The sequence below is a fragment of the Biomphalaria glabrata genome, chromosome 11, assembly GCF_947242115.1.
Source record: "Biomphalaria glabrata chromosome 11, xgBioGlab47.1, whole genome shotgun sequence".
NCBI classification, from domain to species: Eukaryota; Metazoa; Mollusca; class Gastropoda; family Planorbidae; genus Biomphalaria; species Biomphalaria glabrata.
The window spans coordinates 34,660,512-34,684,703 of NC_074721.1; the positions used below are offsets into that span (position 1 = coordinate 34,660,512).

The 24,192-nt window shown below is 37.0% G+C and overlaps 1 protein-coding gene across 9 annotated transcripts in view; it reads left to right on the forward strand.

Moving 5' to 3' along the window:
- Positions 1 to 293: 293 nt before the first annotated feature.
- Positions 294 to 24,192, forward strand: part of LOC106072824 (bromodomain adjacent to zinc finger domain protein 2B-like) — a 53,530-nt gene continuing 29,631 nt past the window's right edge. For 2 of the 9 annotated variants that reach the window (XM_056045778.1, XM_056045786.1), the window contains exons 1-5: positions 485 to 1,205; positions 2,256 to 2,520; positions 16,732 to 16,919; positions 18,452 to 18,619; positions 22,867 to 23,594. In XM_056045778.1, coding sequence (XP_055901753.1) covers positions 16,847 to 16,919; positions 18,452 to 18,619; positions 22,867 to 23,594 — 969 coding nt within the window. In that variant the 5' untranslated portion in view covers positions 485 to 1,205; positions 2,256 to 2,520; positions 16,732 to 16,846. Of the gene's footprint in view, positions 443 to 484; positions 1,206 to 2,255; positions 2,521 to 14,750; positions 14,989 to 16,731; positions 16,920 to 18,451; positions 18,620 to 19,349; positions 20,190 to 22,866; positions 23,595 to 24,192 lie in introns of those variants that run through there. The other 7 variants (XM_056045779.1, XM_056045781.1, XM_056045780.1 and 4 more) reach the window with 7 other exon arrangements.

Sequence of the window (24,192 nt, forward strand, 5' to 3'; positions counted from 1 at the left end):
AGTGCTAAGAAAATGTAGATATAGATCTAGATCTATATCAAATGTAAATGCACTTGCATTATCATCAACGGTTCTAGATCTAGATCTTTCACTTGCGAATAGGTCTTAACCCAAAACAATTTCTTAATCGACACGATATACGTTGACGCGTGCATACTATTCTAATTAGATTATTTTCACGCCAAACGCCAGGTCGGCCTTATTAAATTATGTATTTTTAAAAGTTGGCCAGCACATCTACCAATGTTTCTTGATAGTAACAGACGGATAGCGGCGGCATTGTTTGCTATGCTAAGTGACGTCACTATTTGTGCCACATGCGCTCAAGCCGAAACACTTGGGGCTGATTCCCAGCCTAACCCAACCTTTCTTTCTTCTCACCTAGACAAAACCGTCAAAACAGTACCGGGATTACTTTTATTCAGTCGAATTTCAAACACAGGTCAGTTGATTTGTTAATAATCTACCTATAATGTGTAAGTGTCCTTTACGTTTTCAATGTATTAGGGGGTGGGGAGAGGTCGAATCGACACGGCTACTGATACCGCTGTTTTCATGCCGTTTTTCAATCGAATAAAACATCGCGTCTATTTGGCGTTTCACACTGTTGTATACTCTGTACGGCCGACGCTAACGATCCACCCTACCAGACACTAACCGCCTCAAATGATCTTGTTTTTCATCATTTGTTCGTTCGATTCAATCATTCTTAATGGGATATTTAGTTAGATGATCGTCTTGTGAATGTTTTGGTGTGTGTTTTATCATAATTTGACCCGGAATCAATTGTACGTTTGAAGATATTTTTTTTTTTTACTGTTCCCTCGACAAGACTGAGCACGGCAGCTTCATCCAGTCAGGCGGTATTGACCATTAGTTTCTTCCCCTAGCCATTTTTATCTCTGCACACTTGTATTCACTGTGTCCGATGGAAAGGCGCTTATTGTCATTTTCTAACATATTTCGACGTTGTTTTCATCGCCGGTTTTGTGTGCGTGTTTGTCACGTGGTTTTGTTTTCTTTTTGCTTCTAAGAAAAGCTTTTCTCCATGTGTTAGATTCTCTAGATCTATTAGATTATTAATACTTTTAAAACCAGACTTAGACTTACTTAGGAGTTTGTAAAGTTTGTATCCTTCACAGTGTTCTTATAACCCATTGTGTTTCTTTGATCAGCTTTTACTAACTTTTAGGCTGTTCTGTCAGGTAATCAGGATTTAGAGGTCTAGTAGAGTAATTCAGTAATCTAAAATGTCTAGATTCTAGATCTAGAATCTTAGATCTAATAGAAATCTAAAAAAAAAGTCTTACACTGTCACAGTCACAGTGAGTCACTGACAACAGTCAACATTCCTTAAGTTGAGGCTAAGGTTTAAACACCAATATAGATAGATCAAGGATAATAGACTAGCTAGAGATATAGTGTAGATCTAGATTATAAATATATTAATATATGATTATATACCATAGATCTAGAATATAGATCTAGATCTATCTCTTACTATCAACTTTCTACTAATTATCTAGATATACATGAAGACTCAAGATGTAGACCCGAGTCTAGACCAGATCTAGATCTTATCTTAGTCTTAGTAATCTAGATCTAGACTCTAATTATTGAAATCATAAATCAAAATGGTATTGATAAATTTAGAAATCTGAACTAATATTCTTAGCCCTTAGGCTTATGTCTGCTAGAGAGGCTAGACTATCTAGAATATTCTAGAATCTCGAGTAGATCTAGAATTAAGTTTATCATTAAATTATTCTAGATCTAGATCTAAATATCATTATATTCATTAATCTAGAATCTAGACAAATCTAGAGATATTCGAGTCTTACTCTTAGTCCAGGGATATAGATCTAGATTAAATCTATGTCTTGATATGATCTAGATGTATTCTCAATTACATTCAACTTTTTTTCTAAAGAGTATTACTAGACTCCATCTAATACAAACCAGACTATATAGATATAGATCTATCTAGATCAAGTAATCTACTTTTATATTCTAGTACTCAAATTTCCCTGTCAAATGAGAAGCTCTATTTTAATTATCATAATTCTAGTTTAACATTTAGCTTATCTGTTTGATCTAGATCTAGTTACTCTGTACTCTACTAGCAGATCTAGACTATTCTAGACCTACTATTAAAATTATAGAGAATAATGTATTCTAATATAGCTCTAGAATCACAGAAAGATCTTACTTTACTAAATTTTCTTCTCAATAATATTAGTTTAATTTTTCAACAGTGACATTTAACTTTGCCTAATGTGGCTTAATCCTAGACTTTGATGTAATTCAGGACTACTTCTAGACTCTACCTGAACATTTTAAGTTGGGGATAAGTGTATGTGTACTTAATGTATAGGTCGATCTGGACTTAGTGATTCATGTGAAATAAAATTCTGCATTACTTTAAGAAGCTTAGAGATGTGTCTCTAATTCTAAGGATTATAATCTATTAAAAACAAGAGCAAGCTAATTGTTTTGTAAGAGGATTTTGTCCAGAGTCAGGTAGGCTCAAGTTTCTTTTTAATTTTACAATAAGCCTATTTATAATTGTTTGTATTAGGTATAGACTATTGATAATTGATTGTTTTTAGTAGTGGCGTAGCAAGAAGCTCATGGACCCGGGTTCAAGTATATGATGATGCCCCCCCCCCCCCCCCACTAGAAGGGCAGTAGAAAAACAAATCCAGTCATCATGTATGCATCAGCAGGTTGTTAAAAAAAAAGTTTTGCTTTTGCTGGTACTGCCTTTTATAACACACTGAATGCAAAGTAAAATTATATAAGAATTTGATACCTTTTTGCCCGTTTAGGCCCCAATTGGTCATGGGCCCGGGTTCATTGAACCCCTTGACGCCATGGATGCTACGCCACTGGTTTTTAGGTCTTTGATTGTAATTAGGTCTATTTATAATTGATTGAATTGGTCCTTAAGACATATTTTTCTACAGTCATAAAAATGTATGTAGTTGCTAGGTCAGGACCATAATGTATATAGTTGCTAGGTCAGGACCTTAATGTCTTAATCAAATGTTTGTTCTTTTCAATTCAAACGGGACAATATAATTTTTTATATAGCAAAGACTAGCTGGGTCTCGGTATCATAGATTTAGTGTATCAGACCTATCCAGAATATCCTGCTATTAGTAGTTAATAATAAGATTTTTAAAGGTAATAATTTCCTGTTTTCTTAAAATAGTTCTGTGTCATGTCAAAGAAGAGATGACTTGAGTTGAGAATTGTAAACACTGTTTGAAAAGAAATATGTTCAGTGTTGTTTTGCCAGACCTGGCTAAGAGTCTAGGCACCTGTTTAAAACTGTTTACCTGACCCAGTTCAATATTACCTACCATCTATATTTTATTATACAGACTATATAGATCTACATTTTAAAGATTTAAATACTTTGTGATATTTAAATGTTGTATAACTATCCATAGCTATTGAGAGAAATTTTGCAAAATTATTTGAATCTTTTTTCTTAATATACTTAAATATTGACAACATCAAAGTGGTTGGAGCAGCACCTTCATTGTGGAGTGCTTTCTTATTGACTGTCTAGACTTACGGGATATTAAGAACAAATATTTCAATGAGTCAACAAAAACAAAATAGTCTGATTGTGTGGTCCCTCAGAAGAAGGTTTGAATTGTATTGTTAAGATGTGACTGATATTTACTTTTTAACACTTTTTTTTTGTCACTACAAAAACAGTGTGTAGCAGATATGGTACTACCACTGTATACTAATTATATACCTACTTATAGCTTTAAAGATTAGATTTCAATCTATTTTAGAGTGTACTTGCACAATTTTATAGTGAATTATCTTAAGAAAGAACTAAATTAGTAGCACATGGCCTGATTTGTGCAGATGTGACAAAAAAAAACTAAACTAAAAAAACTCTTGTCATCTGAAAAAGATCGATCCCTCAGGCATTGAGTGTATATAAGTGCCCTTTTCTTTTATCAATCACTGTCATTATAATATAGAAATGTCCATTCAAAAAGAATGTCACCGTTATTCAAATATATATATAATATATATAAGATATATATATAAAGATATTAATTCAATATACATCTACAATGTAACGAACTAGTGCCCCTGATCTGCAACTCAACGTAATGTAGGCCCAATACTAATTTCGCATCCATATCAATGCAGATCCGTGGGGGCCTATGTATAGACATAGATTCTAGATCTATCTACTTTTATTTTGTTCTAATAACATTTATTGACTGTTGAAGTATGTGTGTGTGTGTGATTTTCACGGCCTGAACAATTGCACTACACACGTCTGCGCTAATGACAGGTAGGAATGTTCAGCAGCTACTTAAGACAAGTTTACCTGGTATGAGACCAGTACACACAACTTTTTCAGAACATTCCATATCTTGACAACCTTCTCTGCCTTGAACCCTTTTTTCCCCCCTCGAGTTGAGTTGTTTCATTAGACGGGCAGAAGGAAACCTGCAACACATTTTTTTTTTTTTTTTTTGAAGCAGGCAGAAGCAGTCGAGCAGTGAGTCAAAATGTGGGAACACACTCTGTCTATTCATCCCTCTCTCCTTCTGGTGTGCTAGCTAGATTATGATCTTGTCTTGTATAATCACTACTTGTAGGCCTACAAATGTAAGTCCTACTTAACTGTGACATAACAGTGCAAGGCTGTATTTTCTACATTTAGATATATGGGACTATTAAAATAGATTCTATGTAAATCTAATTTGTAATGTTAAATGTGTGCAAACATCTGTACCCCTGTTACCAGTTGGTTTTGAGTATATTACCGGTAACAAAAACAATTTAAATACCAATGAAAATAAATGGTAGATCTATAATAATTATACTATTTTTTACTAGATCTTGTGTTCAGGGCATAAGTACTAGGCCTGTTTGTTCAATTTAATGTATGCATATTATCCTTTTACTTTAAAGACCTTGCTTTGTGAGCTTATTAACACCAATAACCAGATTACGTATCTAGATCTAGATCTATTTATTGGGAGATCTGTTATGAAAACCTTATCAGTCCACTTGTAGATCTAAGTCTACTTTGATGTTTTATTTGTCAAGCTCTGTAGGTCCCCCAAAATGGGTTGTTGGAACCATGACATCATTAGGCGAAAATAACTGGAGCACGTCGTTGTTGAGGGTTTCAGGTTCGAATTCCATTGGAGATTGGGATGATACTGGGGATCTAAACATATTTGGTTGAATTGTTGTTTGTTGGGCAATTTGCTAGCCATCACTACCATTTAGCAACGGAAAGAGGCAAATAGTCCTTGACCTTTTCTGTAAGACCTAGTGCGAGACAGTAAGTACTTTAAATCTCAATGATGACTTTTGCCAGACATACGCACCCCTAGGCAGAGTACTTTTGACTAAGAGTTACAAGATGTCCATGAGGTTGCATCCTCCGTAGAATTTTGATCAGCTCCTTCGTCAAATGTTGTGTTCGTTTATTTCAAGCTATTCACACGAGACGTTTTTTTTTTCAGAGGTCCCAAAATCCACTTTTCTTTTGAAACAAAAGACTCTCCATTGATTCGTTGATTCCACAAAGTTTAATCTGAAGAAAGTGTATCGCACGTAACTGTGTATGAATGATGAACTACTGCGATACTTAATAGACATCTAGTAGTTAGACGGTCTATGATTTACCGACAAGTTTCATTCAACGCGGTGTATGCCTGCTGGTTAGGTTTTCTTTGTCTTCTTGGGTTGTTTTTTTTTTTTTTTTTGGTTTAAAGCTTTGTCCTCCAATGGGCGTGCGGGTGTCTGGTATTATTGACAGTTTAATATTAACCTTACAATATGAACACGCCTTAACGTTATTGGTAAGAACAATTTGTGTTTCAACCTAATGTATCTAGACGTGTCTACAAGGCGGTGAATTGTGAGGTGAACGTCCCCCGTAGGCAGCTTTACCTTGTTTTCAAGTTGTTTGAAGAAGAACTCGATGCATTAGGACGTAATCATCTTTTTTAAAGTAACGCCTGTATTTTATACGATAAAGATAAGGTACCAGATGTATCATATAGACAACCATCTGGGAGTGGACAGACATAAATTACACGTGTGTGTGTGTGTATTACATCCCAATCTCGTTCAGTTCACGAGCAGTTCAAACGTTCTGACTACAATCACGAAAACATGTCGCGAGTATCAGCAACGGAAAGAGGCAAATAGTCCTTGACCTTTTCTGTAAGACCTAGTGCGAGACAGTAAGTACTTTAAATCTCAATGATGACTTTTGCCAGACATACGCACCCCTAGGCAGAGTACTTTTGACTAAGAGTTACAAGATGTCCATGAGGTTGCATCCTCCGTAGAATTTTGATCAGCTCCTTCGTCAAATGTTGTGTTCGTTTATTTCAAGCTATTCACACGAGACGTTTTTTTTTTCAGAGGTCCCAAAATCCACTTTTCTTTTGAAACAAAAGACTCTCCATTGATTCGTTGATTCCACAAAGTTTAATCTGAAGAAAGTGTATCGCACGTAACTGTGTATGAATGATGAACTACTGCGATACTTAATAGACATCTAGTAGTTAGACGGTCTATGATTTACCGACAAGTTTCATTCAACGCGGTGTATGCCTGCTGGTTAGGTTTTCTTTGTCTTCTTGGGTTGTTTTTTTTTTTTTTTTTTGGTTTAAAGCTTTGTCCTCCAATGGGCGTGCGGGTGTCTGGTATTATTGACAGTTTAATATTAACCTTACAATATGAACACGCCTTAACGTTATTGGTAAGAACAATTTGTGTTTCAACCTAATGTATCTAGACGTGTCTACAAGGCGGTGAATTGTGAGGTGAACGTCCCCCGTAGGCAGCTTTACCTTGTTTTCAAGTTGTTTGAAGAAGAACTCGATGCATTAGGACGTAATCATCTTTTTTAAAGTAACGCCTGTATTTTATACGATAAAGATAAGGTACCAGATGTATCATATAGACAACCATCTGGGAGTGGACAGACATAAATTACACGTGTGTGTGTGTGTATTACATCCCAATCTCGTTCAGTTCACGAGCAGTTCAAACGTTCTGACTACAATCACGAAAACATGTCGCGAGTATCAGCAACGGAAAGAGGCAAATAGTCCTTGACCTTTTCTGTAAGACCTAGTGCGAGACAGTAAGTACTTTAAATCTCAATGATGACTTTTGCCAGACATACGCACCCCTAGGCAGAGTACTTTTGACTAAGAGTTACAAGATGTCCATGAGGTTGCATCCTCCGTAGAATTTTGATCAGCTCCTTCGTCAAATGTTGTGTTCGTTTATTTCAAGCTATTCACACGAGACGTTTTTTTTTTCAGAGGTCCCAAAATCCACTTTTCTTTTGAAACAAAAGACTCTCCATTGATTCGTTGATTCCACAAAGTTTAATCTGAAGAAAGTGTATCGCACGTAACTGTGTATGAATGATGAACTACTGCGATACTTAATAGACATCTAGTAGTTAGACGGTCTATGATTTACCGACAAGTTTCATTCAACGCGGTGTATGCCTGCTGGTTAGGTTTTCTTTGTCTTCTTGGGTTGTTTTTTTTTTTTTTTTTTGGTTTAAAGCTTTGTCCTCCAATGGGCGTGCGGGTGTCTGGTATTATTGACAGTTTAATATTAACCTTACAATATGAACACGCCTTAACGTTATTGGTAAGAACAATTTGTGTTTCAACCTAATGTATCTAGACGTGTCTACAAGGCGGTGAATTGTGAGGTGAACGTCCCCCGTAGGCAGCTTTACCTTGTTTTCAAGTTGTTTGAAGAAGAACTCGATGCATTAGGACGTAATCATCTTTTTTAAAGTAACGCCTGTATTTTATACGATAAAGATAAGGTACCAGATGTATCATATAGACAACCATCTGGGAGTGGACAGACATAAATTACACGTGTGTGTGTGTGTATTACATCCCAATCTCGTTCAGTTCACGAGCAGTTCAAACGTTCTGACTACAATCACGAAAACATGTCGCGAGTATCAGTTTTTGGTGCTCTCGATTACGGAGCCAAAAGTCCAAAAAAAAAAAAAAAGAAAGTGAAGTGCCCAATTAGAGACCTTGCGATCTATGGGGGTTAGGTGATGTTAAGGCAAACTGTTTCTTGGGCTGGCGGATAAAGGGTGTGTCGTGTGGCCAGCACGATGACCAACCATTTTTGCTTTCCCCCAACTAATGTCAGGTACCCATTAAAGCTGGGTGAACTCAAGGGCGTCCTATAAATCCCGAAATTCAAAACCCCCATCCATAACGTAACTACTGACGCACCCCCCCCCGATTGCGCAACTACCTTTCTCTCTCTCTCTCTCTCTCTCTCTCTCTCTCTCTCTCTCCCTCTCTCTCTCTATATATATATCCTAGAAATTTGATGTATATACCGTTGGGAAAAGAATTACTAGCTCTTTGGACACTCTGGGTAAACTCTAGTTTGACCGTTATAATTTTTCAAAGTATACATAGAAAATAATTTAAATTTGGCTAGAGAACTGAATGGTGTAGGTTTGGTGTAGGAATCATCATGTCAAAAAAAAAAAAGCAGCTTCAGCGCTGATTGCTTGGAAGCCAGTCAGTGACCGCATCATTACCGCTCGACTCCAAACAAAGCAAATCACTATCACTAAGATAAGAAGAGAACTGAAAAGTCTATCGACGTGTTTCTAGTATTTGCGTACTATTCATTAAACATTTTTAAATACATGAATGTTCAGGAATATTTTGCGCACTTTCTTCTATGCCCAGATCTAAAGGCCTATCATTAGAATATTATAAAGTCTATTAGATTTATACATTCGCCCGGGAGTTGTTTCTTGGGGAAGGGTGGGGAGAGGGAAAGGGTGGTGTAAAGTGTTTTTTTTTTAATCTAACATTCATTATTTATTAAGAGCAAAAGAATTTTTCTTTAAGAAGTGTATAAAGGATGTATTTTCTTGAATACTGACTGTGTACGGACTTTGATATTGATCTAGTAATAGCGTATTATTAAACAGACGAAACAACAACAATGGTCAAACACTGAAGCCTGAACTGTCCGACTACGGACTCACATTATTTTGACCTATTTCCTCTGACTTAGCGAATTCTAGAGCTGGGGTGTGCCAGACTTCGGAAAGTCAAGGATCGAGACAACCACTTGAGTCGTTGGTGAATGTTTGTAAGGTGGACATGGTCATGACTGTAATAAACAGGTGCCCAGTACAAACACCGACGTTTTCCATTTGCATTTTCAGTCTTTAGCAAAATAGGATACGAGTAAAATATATTCACGTGACTTTTTAAAAACCCAAATGGTTCCTATATATTTTTTAAAAGTTTATATCAAACTCTGTCTGTCTGTCTGGGTGCATTCTTATACACGTTTTTCTCTCGCTTCCCATTTTTGCACAATCCTTCATTGTCGATAGCAACACTCTCCCTTCACTCGGTAGAGGCATTTTTTTTTTAAAGTATTTTTATATTTGTTTCTTCCCTCGGTCTTATCTGTTTCTTGCTCACATCTGTGACTGTGCTCTAGAAATGGTCCTTAGCGCCACAAATGTAACGTAGGAAGCTTGACTAGCCCGAACAAACACACACACACACGAATCGCCAGTATAAATGGCTATGTCCACATGAGCGTATGAAACGATCACTGTAGATCTATTCTCACAGTCTGTGTGTGTTAGCTGTTACTTCACTCATAAGCTAGGTCTATTGTTGGAAGCAGGTTTCTAGTTGTTTTTTTTCTCTCTCCAAGAGTTGTCTTTCTTAAGGACGAGATCAATGACAGACTTTGTTTGAAGGTTTTAGTTGCTTGCTCGATACCAGTGATACAGTTCAGCTTTAGGCCTAAATATCGTGGTTTGTTTTACTTCGCAGAAAGAAGTGACTTGATAGTAACACAATCTTTTGTGTATGTGTGTGCCTGTGTGTGAAAAGACCGCAATGCTTAAAGGTCTTTATTTGCAATGAACTGTACAAGTGTGTGTGTGTGTGTAGGCTTGATCCCGCTAGGACACACTTTGCATCTGTCGGCTTTAATCCCTCATTATTGATTCATTAGCATAAACTACTCCATAGGTCATCGCTGTTCTTACGAACTGTGTTTTTAGAAGAGTTGAGACTTTCTGCGGTCCTTGAAAAGGAGGAGGGGGGTGCTGAGGAGTAGACAAATCTGCGGGTCGCCACCGTCTGCCCCGAGAAGAACATCGCCAATGTGTCACTGTCCGAGTCAAATGTGCTGTTGTCTGGCAGTCGCACTCTCTCCTTGGTGTTAGACATTTTTAGGTTTTCAGTCGAAGACAAAGAGTCTTCTTGGACTCAATGTGACACTGAGTCTATGACATGGAATCTCACTGAGTCTATATGACATGGAATCTCTATGACACGTGTGACAGTGAGTCTTTATGACATGGAATCTCTATGACATGTGTGACACTGAGTCTATATGACATGGAATCTCTATGACACGTGTGACACTGAGTCTATATGACATGGAATCTCTATGACATGTGTGACACTGAGTCCATATGACATGGAATCTCTATGACACGTGTGACACTGAGTCTATATGACATGGAATCTCTATGACACGTGTGACAGTGAGTCTTTATGACATGGAATCTCTATGACATGTGTGACACTGAGTCTATATGACATGGAATCTCTATGACACGTGTGACACTGAGTCTATATGACATGGAATCTCTATGACATGTGTGACACTGAGTCTATATGACATGGAATCTCTATGACACGTGTGGCACTGAGTCCATATGACATGGAATCTCTATGACACGTGTGACACTGAGTCTATATGACATGGAATCTCTATGACACGTGTGACAGTGAGTCTTTATGACATGGAATCTCTATGACATGTGTGACACTGAGTCTATATGACATGGAATCTCTATGACACGTGTGACACTGAGTCTATATGACATGGAATCTCTATGACATGTGTGACACTGAGTCTATATGACATGGAATCTCTATGACATGTGTGACACTGAGTCCATATGACATGGAATCTCTATGACACGTGTGACACTGAGTCTATATGACATGGAATCTCTATGACACGTGTGACAGTGAGTCTTTATGACATGGAATCTCTATGACATGTGTGACACTGAGTCTATATGACATGGAATCTCTATGACACGTGTGACACTGAGTCTATATGACATGAAATCTCTATGACACGTGTGACACTGAGTCTATATGACATGGAATCTCTATGACACGTGTGACAGTGAGTCTTTATGACATGGAATCTCTATGACATGTGTGACACTGAGTCTATATGACATGGAATCTTTATGACACGAAGTCTTTGTGACATGTGTGTATAACTATGAAATGATTGTGTGGTCACTGCAGTGATTTATTCCTTTGGCCCCTCCCCCCTCTGAAACAAAATGTAAAAATTATTTAAAGAAAGTTTGGACACAAATGATATGAAGAAGTGTGCTTTGAACGGACTTCTTGTTACTAAGACTGTTTGGCTCTCCATTCGAGTCCATCTAGTTGTGGCACATCCATCTTTCTGTCCAGGTCTTCCAATATCAGGCCGTCTCGATTGTGTGAGTCTCTATAATTTGTGCTTCTAAGGCTTGCTAACTGTTTCAGGACAGGGGAAAAGTTTCGACACCCCTTCCCATCACATAAGGCATATTAGAGTCGTTCTTATTTGTTAGATTAAAAAGAAAAAGCGCCGGAAAGGGGAATTCTCTCCTGGTCCTCACCGTAGACCTCAAGATAATCTCACCACACCTAGATAGATCGATATAACAGCTCACTGAGTTTAGACTATTTGACTGGCACTATTACACTTATTAGCTTGTTGTACATGGGCGAGGCTAAACAGAAACTAATAGACACACTTTACTAGCGATGCTTGTTGCCAGGGGTTCGAATCAAAGAAAAAATAACATCTCTGTCTAGCTACACTTGTGTTCACCACAGCACCTTCACATATCCCTTAGGGCAGCTGTTCTCAACCTTTTAAGCTCGGCGACCCCTTTTTTTTACTATCCCCCACTCTGTCGCGACCCCCCCCACACACACACAGCAATAGAAGAATACACAAAATACAATCGATATTTTCGATGGTCTTAGGCTACCCCCGACAAATCGTCAATCGACCCCTCAATGGGTCGCGACCCACAGGTTGAGAACCCCTGCCTTAGGCTGTTGAACCTTCGGGGCACCACACATCGCTTTCTCTGCCTCTTTGTTTCTTTTTCCTGGTACTGTTCCCTCATCGGAGGTCTTTGCCAGCTCTGATGACCTTGTAATGTGGCCATAAAAATTTTAGTTTGTGCTTTTTGACAGTCGTTAGCAGGTCATCGTGGGGCCCTACAGTTGTTTTGATAGCAGGTCATCGTGGGGCCCTACAGTTGTTTTGATAGCAGGTCATCCTGGGGCCCTACAGCTGTTTTGATAGCAGGTCATCCTGGGGCCCTACAGTTGTTTTGATAGCAGGTCATCCTGGGGCCCTACAGCTGTTTTGATAGCAGGTCATCCTGGGGCCCTACAGCTGTTTTGATAGCAGGTCATCCTGGGGCCCTACAGCTGTTTTGATAGCAGGTCATCCTGGGGCCCTACAGTTGTTTTCTTAGCAGGTCATCCTGGGGCCCTACAGCTGTTTTGATAGCAGGTCATCCTGGGGCCCTACAGCTGTTTTGATAGCAGGTCATCCTGGGGCCCTACAGCTGTTTTGATAGCAGGTCATCCTGGGGCCATACAGTTGTTTTGATAGCAGGTCATCCTGGGGCCCTACAGCTGTTTTGATCCCCTTTCTAATCTTTTTTTTTTTTTTTTGTACACCTAATATTCAGCATATTAATCTGCTGAGTAAATGTAAACCTTGTGCATTGTTTCTGCAGCACTGTAAGCGCATAGATCTATTTATAGAAGTTAGTAGCGGCTCAGTGATAATTGATGCCATGAGCAATCAGAACTTAATAAGTGCTTTAAATAAAAAAAAAAGCCAGTACTGGCATATTAAAAAAATATTACGGTGTAACATATATCATTGATATAGCCTTTGAAGCCCAGGACGTGTTGGGGTAACTGCCATTCATCTAGTCGGTCATTCGTTTTAGTTGGGCTTTGTTTAGGGCCTACTTAATAAATCTCATGCTACGGTCTCACTGAGACACCATTCATTTCCAAATCACCTTAGAACTTAGTGCCCCATCGACAAGAGTCTGAGTGAAGTCATGTTATTTCAGTGAAGTCATGTTATTTCAGTGAAGTCATGTTATTTCAGTGATGTCATGTTATTTCAGTGAAGTCATGTTATTTCAGTGAAGTCGTGTTATTTCAGTGAACCATGTCTTGATCAACACTTGTATTCTTGAGTATTTTATTGGCACTGTAGTTTGTTTCCACCATTGATCGTCTAGATCTTTACAATGGCGTTGCTAGGGATTTGGGGGTGGGGGCTTGACCTCTTTTGGGGCCCCTGCATTTTGACATTTTACTTCATGGCATGAGATAATGTACTTAATAAATACATGACTAAATGCATGACGCGTAGGACGTAATCATCTTCTTTTTTGAAGTAACGTCTGTATTATATAAGATAAGATAATAATATATAATAAGTACATAATAATATATAACTGAGAGTAACCCCGCACGGGAAGAGTTAATATGTGTGGAATGCATGTAATATCAACATGAATAGCAAGATTGCATGGCAATGACTTTATATTTGTAAAAATAATGTCTACACTCGATGGCGGCCCCCCCCCCTTTCTAAAGGGGATTCGGGGCGACTTTCGACCCCCCTCCCCCACCTAGCTACGCCACTGTCTTTACATGACAGACTGACGCTCAACTTTTTTTTTTTTTAATGGTCAAAAGTTCATACTCTCCTGGTCTAATTTACCGACAAAGCGGCCTGTGTTTATTTGTATGTCTCCTGGCAGAAATCAGGTATCGATTCAGGAGTTGGGTGAATTAAAAAATAAACAACAAAAACGTATGGAACAATAAAAAAGGAGCAGGATTCCGGCCCAGTATCCTTGTGATGTGCTTCATCCTAGGCTGCAAAGAACACAGGTTTCGGTCATGTGGTTTGTTAAATCTTCATGGAAATGGCGGCCCCGATGGTCCTACTTTCATCGTCAATAAGGATATGCTCACACTAGCACTGACTGTACATTTACTCACGAAGTAGCCTCTCTCCACTTCCACACCATCCTCTGAACATTTCTTTAAATCTAAGTTTTAAACTTAGATCTACATTTTTTTTTTGGACTGAAACTATCGGTACTCAATACTGTGCATAGTCCCCCATCTTTAAGTCTCATTTTGAGTTGTTTATAGCACCTATTTCATCCGAACACTTCGAGTTGGCTCATGGCTTACTCTTCATCTTGTGACCAGAAGAAGGCCTCTATAGATTTGTATCCTAGCGTTGTAGCAATGAAAAGTAATATTGAACAGGCGCAGTGACTTCGTTCTGCTTGATTAGGCCAGTCGGTTTGTTGTTTAGCCTTGTGCCTCTAGCGGCTGTATCACCACTGCTGGCTTCTCCCAGTCATCCTCCGTAATGCTACACAGGCCTTTCTCGTCCAGGGCACACACACGCAGTGACACAGACGAACTACAAGGGGGTAGAGTCAGCGCTAGGTGTGGATCCAGTACTTCTTGCACATTGCTCGATTACTTTTGTCTAGTCTTGTTTGACAGCCTTCACCCCCCCCTCCTCCCATGTGTCACACTTGGCCTACATTGTGAAGTGTCACATGTAAACACGTTATTGTTAGAATGTACATTTATCGTCCTACTGCGGTATGGACTATCTCCCGTGTCAAGACTCGAAGATCGCTACCAAACGTAGATTTAAAAGATTTTTTTGTTAAACGTGTTTGTGTATCCTGATTAAACAAGTCCAACGTTGGAAGGTTTTGTTACAGCAGTTGACGAGTCTTATAATAAATGATTAGGGTAAAGAAATATCTATATGGTATGGATCTAGTATTTTTGTCAATATTTTAAATTCCATTGTTTATTATATAGCCACACATTTATAATACGCCATAATTAAACTGACATAAACTGTTTAGATGGCTATTTTTAGTCTTAGGTTACAATAACATTCGAACTGATCTCCAGAGTAAAAGATCGCCATAAATGAATGTATCGTATTGGTTGAAAAGTAGGTCACGAATAATGCTTGTAATGTCAGGCTTACATAATACATATTGAGTCTCTATGTAGTTTTGTAAGCATCAAATATAAAAGCTGGCCAGATTTCTAGACCAACACATTTGTAAATGCGTGTTACGAAATAGTCTTCATTTCTTACATGGACTAACAATTAGCCCACTAACTAGATATTCAACTCTTAACGTAGTCTTATTCCTGTGTCCTACAATGTATCAATAACTAAAAGATTTAAAAAAAAAACGGTGTGTGTAAAAAAAAAAGGGGGGGGGGTCGTTAGCATACTTTACTATATTGCCCTGTGATGTTACCATGTGTGTATGTGTGTGCCTTGACATTTTAGCACATTATTAAATGATTATTTTGATTACGTTAGTGACACTATTTTTGAGAGAATTTTCTCTTTTTTTTTTCATCCTTAGATCTATAGATAATTTTATCTGTTTAAACTATTTATTTAAACTACACATGTAACTTTAGAAAAAATCCAATCGAACCAGAGCATTGAAAACAATGAATGAACATAAGTTGTCCAGTTAAGAAGAATACATTGATTAATGAACACAAGTTGTCCAGTTAAGAAGAATACATTGATTAATGAACACAAGTTATCCAGCTAAGAATACATTGATTAATGAACACAAGTTATCCAGCTAAGAAGAATGCATTAATTAATGAACACAAGTTGTCCAGTTAAGAAGAATACACTGATTAATGAACACAAGTTATTCAGCTAAGAAGAATACATTGATTAATGAACACAAGTTATCCAGTTAAGAAGAATGCATTGATTAATGAACACAAGTTATCCAGTTAAGAAGAATGCATTGATTAATGAACACAAGTTGTCCAGTTAAGAAGAATACATTGATTAATGAACACAAGTTATCCAGTTAAGAAGAATGCATTGATTAATGAACACAAGTTGTCCAGTTAAGAAGAATACATTGATTAATGAACACAAGTTATCCAGCTAAGAAGAATGCATTGATTAATGAACACAAGTTGTCCAGTTAAGAAGAATACACTGATTAATGAACACAAGTTATCCAGTTAAGAAGAATACACTGATTAATGAACACAAGTTATCCAGCTAAGAAGAATACACTGATTAATGAACACAAGTTATCCAGCTAAGAAGAATACATTGATTAATGAACACAAGTTGTCCAGTTAAGAAGAATACACTGATTAATGAACACAAGTTATCCAGTTAAGAAGAATGCATTGATAAAACAAAGTCCAGTGATATAGAAATCCAATTTGGTTTATTGTATATGAAATAACATCCGTAAGTTACATGACATAGTAAATGCGAATAGAGAGATATAATGTGTGTTGGTTAAAGAAAAAATGGATGTCTGGGTGATTTATTCAAATGAACATCTTTCTCTAATGAAAACAGACTACATTCCCATTTTTTAAAGAATCTGCACACTATTGTTTCTACAGTAGTTTGATTTTTTTGGTTTTGTTGTTGTTGCAGTGTCATGGTAACCACTAGCCTTATTAATTTTGTTACTTTTTTCTTCTTCTTCCTCAGATGGAACTTGATCTTAGCACTCTACATAAACCTATAACACAATGTCTGTAGTGATGACAAACAGCTAGAATGAATTGGTGAAGCCTACCAAAGGGGGAGATAAATTATCTCCACAATGAGTAAAGAAGAAAAGAAGTCAAGTCCTAGCCCAAGCCATGGACTCCTATTTGATCCTTCACACTTGTTGGGTATAAATTATTTATCAGATATAATATATATTTATATACATACAGCCTAATACTTACTTTAAATGTTATATGGACATGTGAAACAGGATGCAGTGGCTGATGGCTTTAGCTTGAACTCTGGGTTCCCATCTTGAAGGCTAATGATATATTCATGCTTTGAATACATTCTGTAGTTTTAAACAGTTGATATCTGCTGGGCTTAGTTAATGTAGAGGAGTTGTCTTAGAGCTCGCAGTGTATACTGGTTTGAATATTAGGTTTTAATTGAACTTTTTTCTTGGGATTTCATGTTCTAATGGGTGCTGGACATTTTGTCAGTAAGAGGATAAAGTTAGTCTTAGTTCTGAAACCTTACACCCGCTTATATTATATATAATATATATATATACACCGAAGTATTTTTTGTTGTTTTTGCATTTATTTCATAATAATTTTGTTTTGTGTCTTTGTAGATGCTCTCAGACCTGATGCTTCTTTGTTATGCAGTTTCATTTTTTTCCTTAAATCAAAACCATAAATCCATATTCTGCACAAAAGTGTTCCTTCTCTGTCTGTTTTGATCCCTAGAGTTAGTCTTCTAACAGCCGTCCCTCTAGCCAAATTCTGTTTTGAAATTATTTTTGTGAAGTGGGGCTTTTTGTAGTAAATGGTCAAGATCTTGGTTCAGTTACACTGCAACAGTAGTGAGTGTCACTTGTTTGTCTAGGCCTGCAGTGGTGTTACAGCCAAGTCCTGTTTTGTCTTTAACAGATGTTACCAATTATCTCACTCCGAGTATTTCAGGTATAAAGCAGTTCAACTCTTCAATTAATCTTATCAGCTATTCTCTAATGACTTTTTTCTAAATGCTTAAGTTTCTAGAGGCCAAAAAAACTCTTGACAAGAAGACTAAATATTGTATAGATTGCTGATCTCTTGTCTTTTCAGCCGTGCTTAAAATTGAAGTAAACCATACTCACACACAAAAAGAGGTGAATGTTCCTAGAGTCAATGCCAAATTGCTTTGCAATTAAAAAATAAACAGCAGAAAAAAATGGAAATAGTAAGAGATACTCCTGAAGCTGTTTTTTTTTTTTTTTTCTTGGCACTGCTGACCTTTTTGTGCTGAAGTAAACAGCTTTTTGAAATTTACATAACTTGTTACTTTTTTTTTTCATTATTTCATAAATAATTCCACAAGTTTCTTTTTAAAACTATTGAGGAGAATAAAAACAACCTCCCATCATTTTTGTTTTTTACTTGGGCATTTGTCCATTCTTTTATGTTGTCTTCCCAACACTTTCTCTTTCTTCATCTTGTTTTTTTTTCCTGGTACTGTTCCCTAAAGGAAGGTCTTTGCAAGCCTTAAAGAAAGACCTTGTATTTAGTAATAGAAAAAAAAATGTAATTCATGTAAAATGCTAGTTATAGTATTAATTGATTAATATGTAACTGGTGTTATCATGTTACATGTGCTGTCATTTTACAGATGTTTGAAAGTTTTATTGCATGTTAACTGCTCTTTAAGTAATTACTGGATTGACATGTTTCAGGTGTTCATCCTTTGGCAGCATCAGGATTTCCTTTCCCACACTTGGGTCCCCTATCTAATCCATACTCTCTGCTTGGTCAGCCGCCAAGGTTTCCAGCACTGTTTGGTGGTCTAGGCGGCATTCCTAACCCACTTCATGCAGCAGCGCTGAGTCACAGTCTAGCAGCAGGTTGGTCTTTTTAACTTGTTTCCACCATTCTCATTTGGTGATATAGGACTCGATCAAATTGTAATATCAAACTTTATGTATATATGGCGTAACCTATTATCTAAACAACATTTTAAACATTTTAGGTAACCCAGTTTTCAATATTTAGAGATACATTATAAAGTACTTGACTGCTAATAGTCTGGGGTTTAAGTCCTAGTTTATACTAGGGTGTGTATGTTGTATTGTTTTTAAGGTTACAGGTACTTGTTGGAGAAGGTTAATGTGTTATGTTTTCCTGAAAGCATAATTTAAACTATTAGTAGTTAAAACAGGTGAAATAGGTTAAAGAGGACCTTTAAGTAACCCAATTATTGTTGGGTTGAAAAGCAGTGTTTGATATAAGTGAGTTTGATATGCTGATACGACTCAAAGATATGATTTCATCATAGAAAACCTCGTAAATGCGTATTTTTATATTCTATTTCATGTTATTTTAAAGCAGTGTCATAACTCTCAAGCTAAATAAAATCATGCTAGTTAGTTTTCTGTTAAATTATCATGTAGAATGTCATTTTTTAAATCAGCAAGTTTCTAATTTTAAAAAGATTAATTTCTTTAATTCAACTTTTTGCCCGAGTCAAGGCTCTTTTACAGACTTTTCCATACATATTTATAAATGTTCCAAATGTTTTTTTTTTTTTTTTTTTTTTTTTTTTTTGAGAAACAGATGTTCTGTAAAACAAGTATTTACTTAATTTAGAATTAGTTTTTCATGGACTTAGAAAAAAGTTAAAATGAGACTGTTAAAAGCAAACATAGAAAATTATAGACCTATTACATTACTTGCGAGGGGGGGGGGGAGTCAACCTCACAAAAGGAGAAAATTGAATGCTAGTACCTTATTCAATCTTTATTCAATCTTAGTGGATAGAACTTATTCAGTAGTCTCAAGACTGCATGGCTTATGGTGAACTAATTAAAAAGAAAGTCTTGAGCCATGTTTATGTCCTCCTTAATAAACTAATTATTGGCTACTTGATATTGTTAGAAACATAGTCACTGCTTAAAGGTTTAGATGCATTACTCTTTATCGTGTCTGACTAATTCATTCATTGCCAACTCAAAGATTCTTTTTTCTCATTCTAACATTTGGTCAACATCACACTCATTCACTTTTTCACTGCCAACTTTTGTTCTTCTAAAGAGTTTTTTTTTTTTTCTCTCTCTAAAGCATGCTTTCTTAACTTTACCTTTGACTTAACTAAACCAGGTAGTTCTGATTGGTGGCGGTTAGCTTCTGAGCCTCTCACAGTCTCCGCCCCGCTGCCTGCTTCCACCGCAGCTGCCGCCTCAACCTCTACTGAAGTACCACCAGCAGCGTCAGTCTCCACTTCCGGTGGCAGCGCTAATTCCGCAATGGCCTTGTCTGACCTTGACCTTCCTGCCCACAATCCTGTTGGGCTGGGCTTCTTCGTAGGGAATCTTGGCCTGCTGGCTCCAGCAACACTAGGGCCCATCACTAACGTCGAAGCTACTAAATCTAGCATTGGCCTCTTGCTTGCTTCCCCTTTGGAGCTAACTAAATCTTGTAAGATAGAGCACAACCTATGTTCAATGTCCTTTTTTTTTTTTTTATATTTAGACATTTTATGTATGCAAACTGAGTCATTGAAACTGTTTGTTTACCAATATCTTTTTCTTCAACTCCACGTCTGCTGCCATTTAGTCTTATTATTACATTTTATTTGTGTGATAAAGTAAGTAAAAAAAGTAAAGTTCCCCTTTCAGACCTTGTGGTCTATAGGGCAGATGATGTAAAGGTCATCTGTTTCTGTGGCCCACGGTTAACGAGGGTGTCATGTGGCCAGCACAACGACCAACCGCCTTTACTTTTCCCCAACTAACGTTAGGTATCCTTTAGAGCTGGTTGGACTCAGAGGCGCCCGAAGATCCTGAAGTTAAAAATCCCAGTCTTCACCAGGATTCAAACCCCGGACCCCGGTTCAGTAGCCAAGCGCTTTACCACTCAGCCACTGCGCCTCCTTATTTGTGTGATAGTAGAAGTTAACTTTATTTCTAACTCCCAATTTTTGCTCACCAAATGTTAGTAAATGAAATAGCAAGATAAATGCTGTCACCTGTAATGTGTTACATATACAAATTTAAATAGATACCCGTTCTGATCTAGGAGGGTTCTGATTCTCCTTGATTGTTAAATTGTATATAAATGAACACCAATTCAATAGTATATATGTTGTGTCACTATTGTTGTAGTAGTATTTAGTGTCACTGAAATGTCTATTAACTCTTGACTCACTAGCTTGTTGTTGTTTTTTTTTTGTTTCTTCCACGAGTCCTAGCACTTTCATAGCATTTTATGTAGGGGATTAGGGTTAAAACAAATGCACTTTTAATCATGTTCTTGAAATTTAACTGTGAACCAAACTTTGTGGTAGATCTAATATTTTTCTATTATACTTTATTGAAAAGTAAAACTCAAGTATGGCTCATTTAGGATTTTAAGGGAGTGAAAGTGTTAATATTTATCCCTGCTCCACAAAATGATGTTAGTAGCTATGAGTAATTCTTAGCTGATGAGTTATGCTTAGATTAAAATCAAATAAATTATTCTGGAGAATTGGGTCCTACATCCATAAGCATATTTTGTCTGCAGTTAAAAAATTGGGTCCTACATCCCTAAGCATATTTTGTCTGCAGTTAAAAATTGGGTCCTACATCCATAAGCATAATTTGTCTGCAGTTAAAAAATTGGGTCCTACATCCATAAGCATAATTTGTCTGCAGTTAAAAAATTGGGTCCTACATCCATAAGCATAATTTGTCTGCAGTTAAAAAATTGGGTCCTGCATCCATAAGCATAATTTGTCTGCAGTTAAAAAATTGGGTCCTACATCCATAAGCATAATTTGTCTGCAGTTAAAAAATTGGGTCCTACATCCATAAGCATAATTTGTCTGCAGTTAAAAAATTGGGTCCTACATCCATAAGCATAATTTGTCTGCAGTTAAAAATTGGGTCCTACATCCATAAGCATAATTTGTCTGCAGTTAAAAAATAGATCAAAGTACAATATGATTCATTACCCTGTGGATAGCGACAAAAAGAAAAAAAAGTTTTTTCTTCCTGAAATGTTGTCACATTTGTGTTGTGTATCTCTTCTTATAACATTTTGTTGTGTCTTTTCCTATAGTGCATTATGATATATTCCTTCCAATTGTTGTCTTAGTGTGCTTGTCTGTCCAATATGTCTGCCCATCTCTCATCTACCTAAAGATTATTTGGAAAGCTCTTCAACAGACTTTTTTTTTAATTTTTGAGACAAACTCCACTGAGGTGGATAAAACAAAAGTTTATTGTAAATTATTAGTAATTAGTTATTATAAAACAGGGTATCCTTGTAGTAATTAGTTATTATAAAACAGGGTATCCTTGTAGTAATTAGTTATTATGAAACAGGGTATCCTTGTTTGAGCCATAGAGTTATTTGCATGCTAACCAAAGTAGAATGCTAGAAATGTGTGAAATGGGAACAAGACCTGGATTTCAATTGCTGGAGTTGTAATAACCCAAACTTTAACTAAAGATTCTCAGGCCACAAGCATTCAGTATTATTGTACACTTACATTGACAAATAATTTGTCTTTTTATTTTATTTCTGCTCTATTGCAAATTACCTGAAGTACACTTTATGAGATCTTTCAGAAAACTTTCTCAATCCCCCAGATATGGCATAGGAATGTTTTTATTGTATGCAATCCTTTTTTTCCCCTTTAGATTTTCTTGTATACCTGTATTTTTAAAGTATATTTGATATGCCATGTTCATATATCTTTTAGTGTTGAACTTCCAGTTCTGATGTCAACTCATTAGTCACACTTAAACTTGTTAACTATGAAATTACATATTATTTGAAGCCAGTTTTTTTTCTTAACCAAATTTGAGATTAAACTAGAAAGGTTTGGGTTAAAGTAATTTTTAATTGTTGAACAATTTTCTTTAAAGTGGTAACTTAACGAAAATTGCAATTTGATACAACTAGCTAGTTTCTTTCTTCACTGTTGTAATAGTTATAAACTATTTTGTTTGAGTAAAGAAAAATATGCTTAAAGAAATAAATTTTAGTTTTAGTTGTTAAAAAGGATTTATTTATTATAGTGCGATAGTATTTGTTTTGTAAGTTGCATTAATTTTAAATGAATTCCCTAGCTTGGAATAAAAAAAATAACTTTTATTTATCTCTACAGCGTCATATTTTGGTCTTTCTAAACATCACAATGAGATTAACTCTCCACCTGCTCCTTCACCTATACCTACTGCGCACAAGCGGGGGAGATCCTCCCGAGCATCAACATCTTCCTACAAGCAGTCATCGAGGCTGTCTCCTTCATCCACTTCTCCACACACCCCAAGCTCACCGTACCTTCCTCCATGGTCCATCAATGGCTCCACTCTGCCCTACAGCAACTTGGGGGCAGAGCCCAAATCGAAATCTTCATCATCATCCAAACGGCAAAAGCTGTCGGCTAAATCTGAGTCAAGAGAGAGCAGCCACAGTGCGCCGCATGCTCATCAGCAGCCCCATTCATCCCCGCTTTTGACTATACCCTCTGCTCACTCTGTGCAGGACCACAAACCCAGCACGGAAAAAACTGACGCTTTCGCTTTTGACCCTCGTGCAATGATAACTCCTTATCAAATGTCCCCGGAACTGGCCTACATGTCACAGTCTTTATTTTTACACCGGCCAGAGTTGGGGCTTCCGTCACACTTTTTAGCCTCGGCTGCAGCTTCACTGCCTGCCCATGTGGCGTCATCGTCATCCTCGTCATCAGCTGTCAAGAACAAGGAAGCCGGGCAGCGTTCATCCCCGTCAGTGCCATCATCTTCAAAACATTCGTCATCTAAAATTTCCAGTTCATCTTCAAAGGTAGACAGGTCGAAGGTGGAGAAAGACAGACCAACTCATCATGCGGTAAGTTGTTGAAGTATTTAGTTTTTTTTTGTTTGTTTTTTTTTAGTTTTTTTTTTTACTTGTGTGTCCTGGTTATATTACTACTTGACTCTACAAGTTTAGGGATATGGGGGAAGGGTTAGGGTTGAAATATAATATATACACTCATCCTTCTATTAGAAAGCAATGAGAAATTATTTTCTATTTAGTATCCTTAATTCTTCATTAGAAAAAATGATAAAAATATATGTAGTTTTTTTTCTTTAATGCTCATTAAGCACTTACATTGTTTGTGTTAACATTCAGTCTGCACGGGAGCACTTCTGTTATTACTTCTGTTATCATGTACAGAGTCCTGACATATGTTAACTCTCACCACATTCAAAATGAGTTTGATCCTAAAACCAAGTCATTTCTAAGTTATGAGTAAAACAAAAAAAAAATATTCACATTCTGGTTATCAAACGATTATCCTGATCCTTCAGGGAAGCAAGGTCGAGAGGCTAAGTATGCTTGAACTTGGCTTGGCTACCTATGAAAGGAGCTAGAGGTTTGACACCCAACTCGAGCAGTGTTTACTGAGCGCCTAAAGACAACACAGAAAACCTTCTCCCAGATA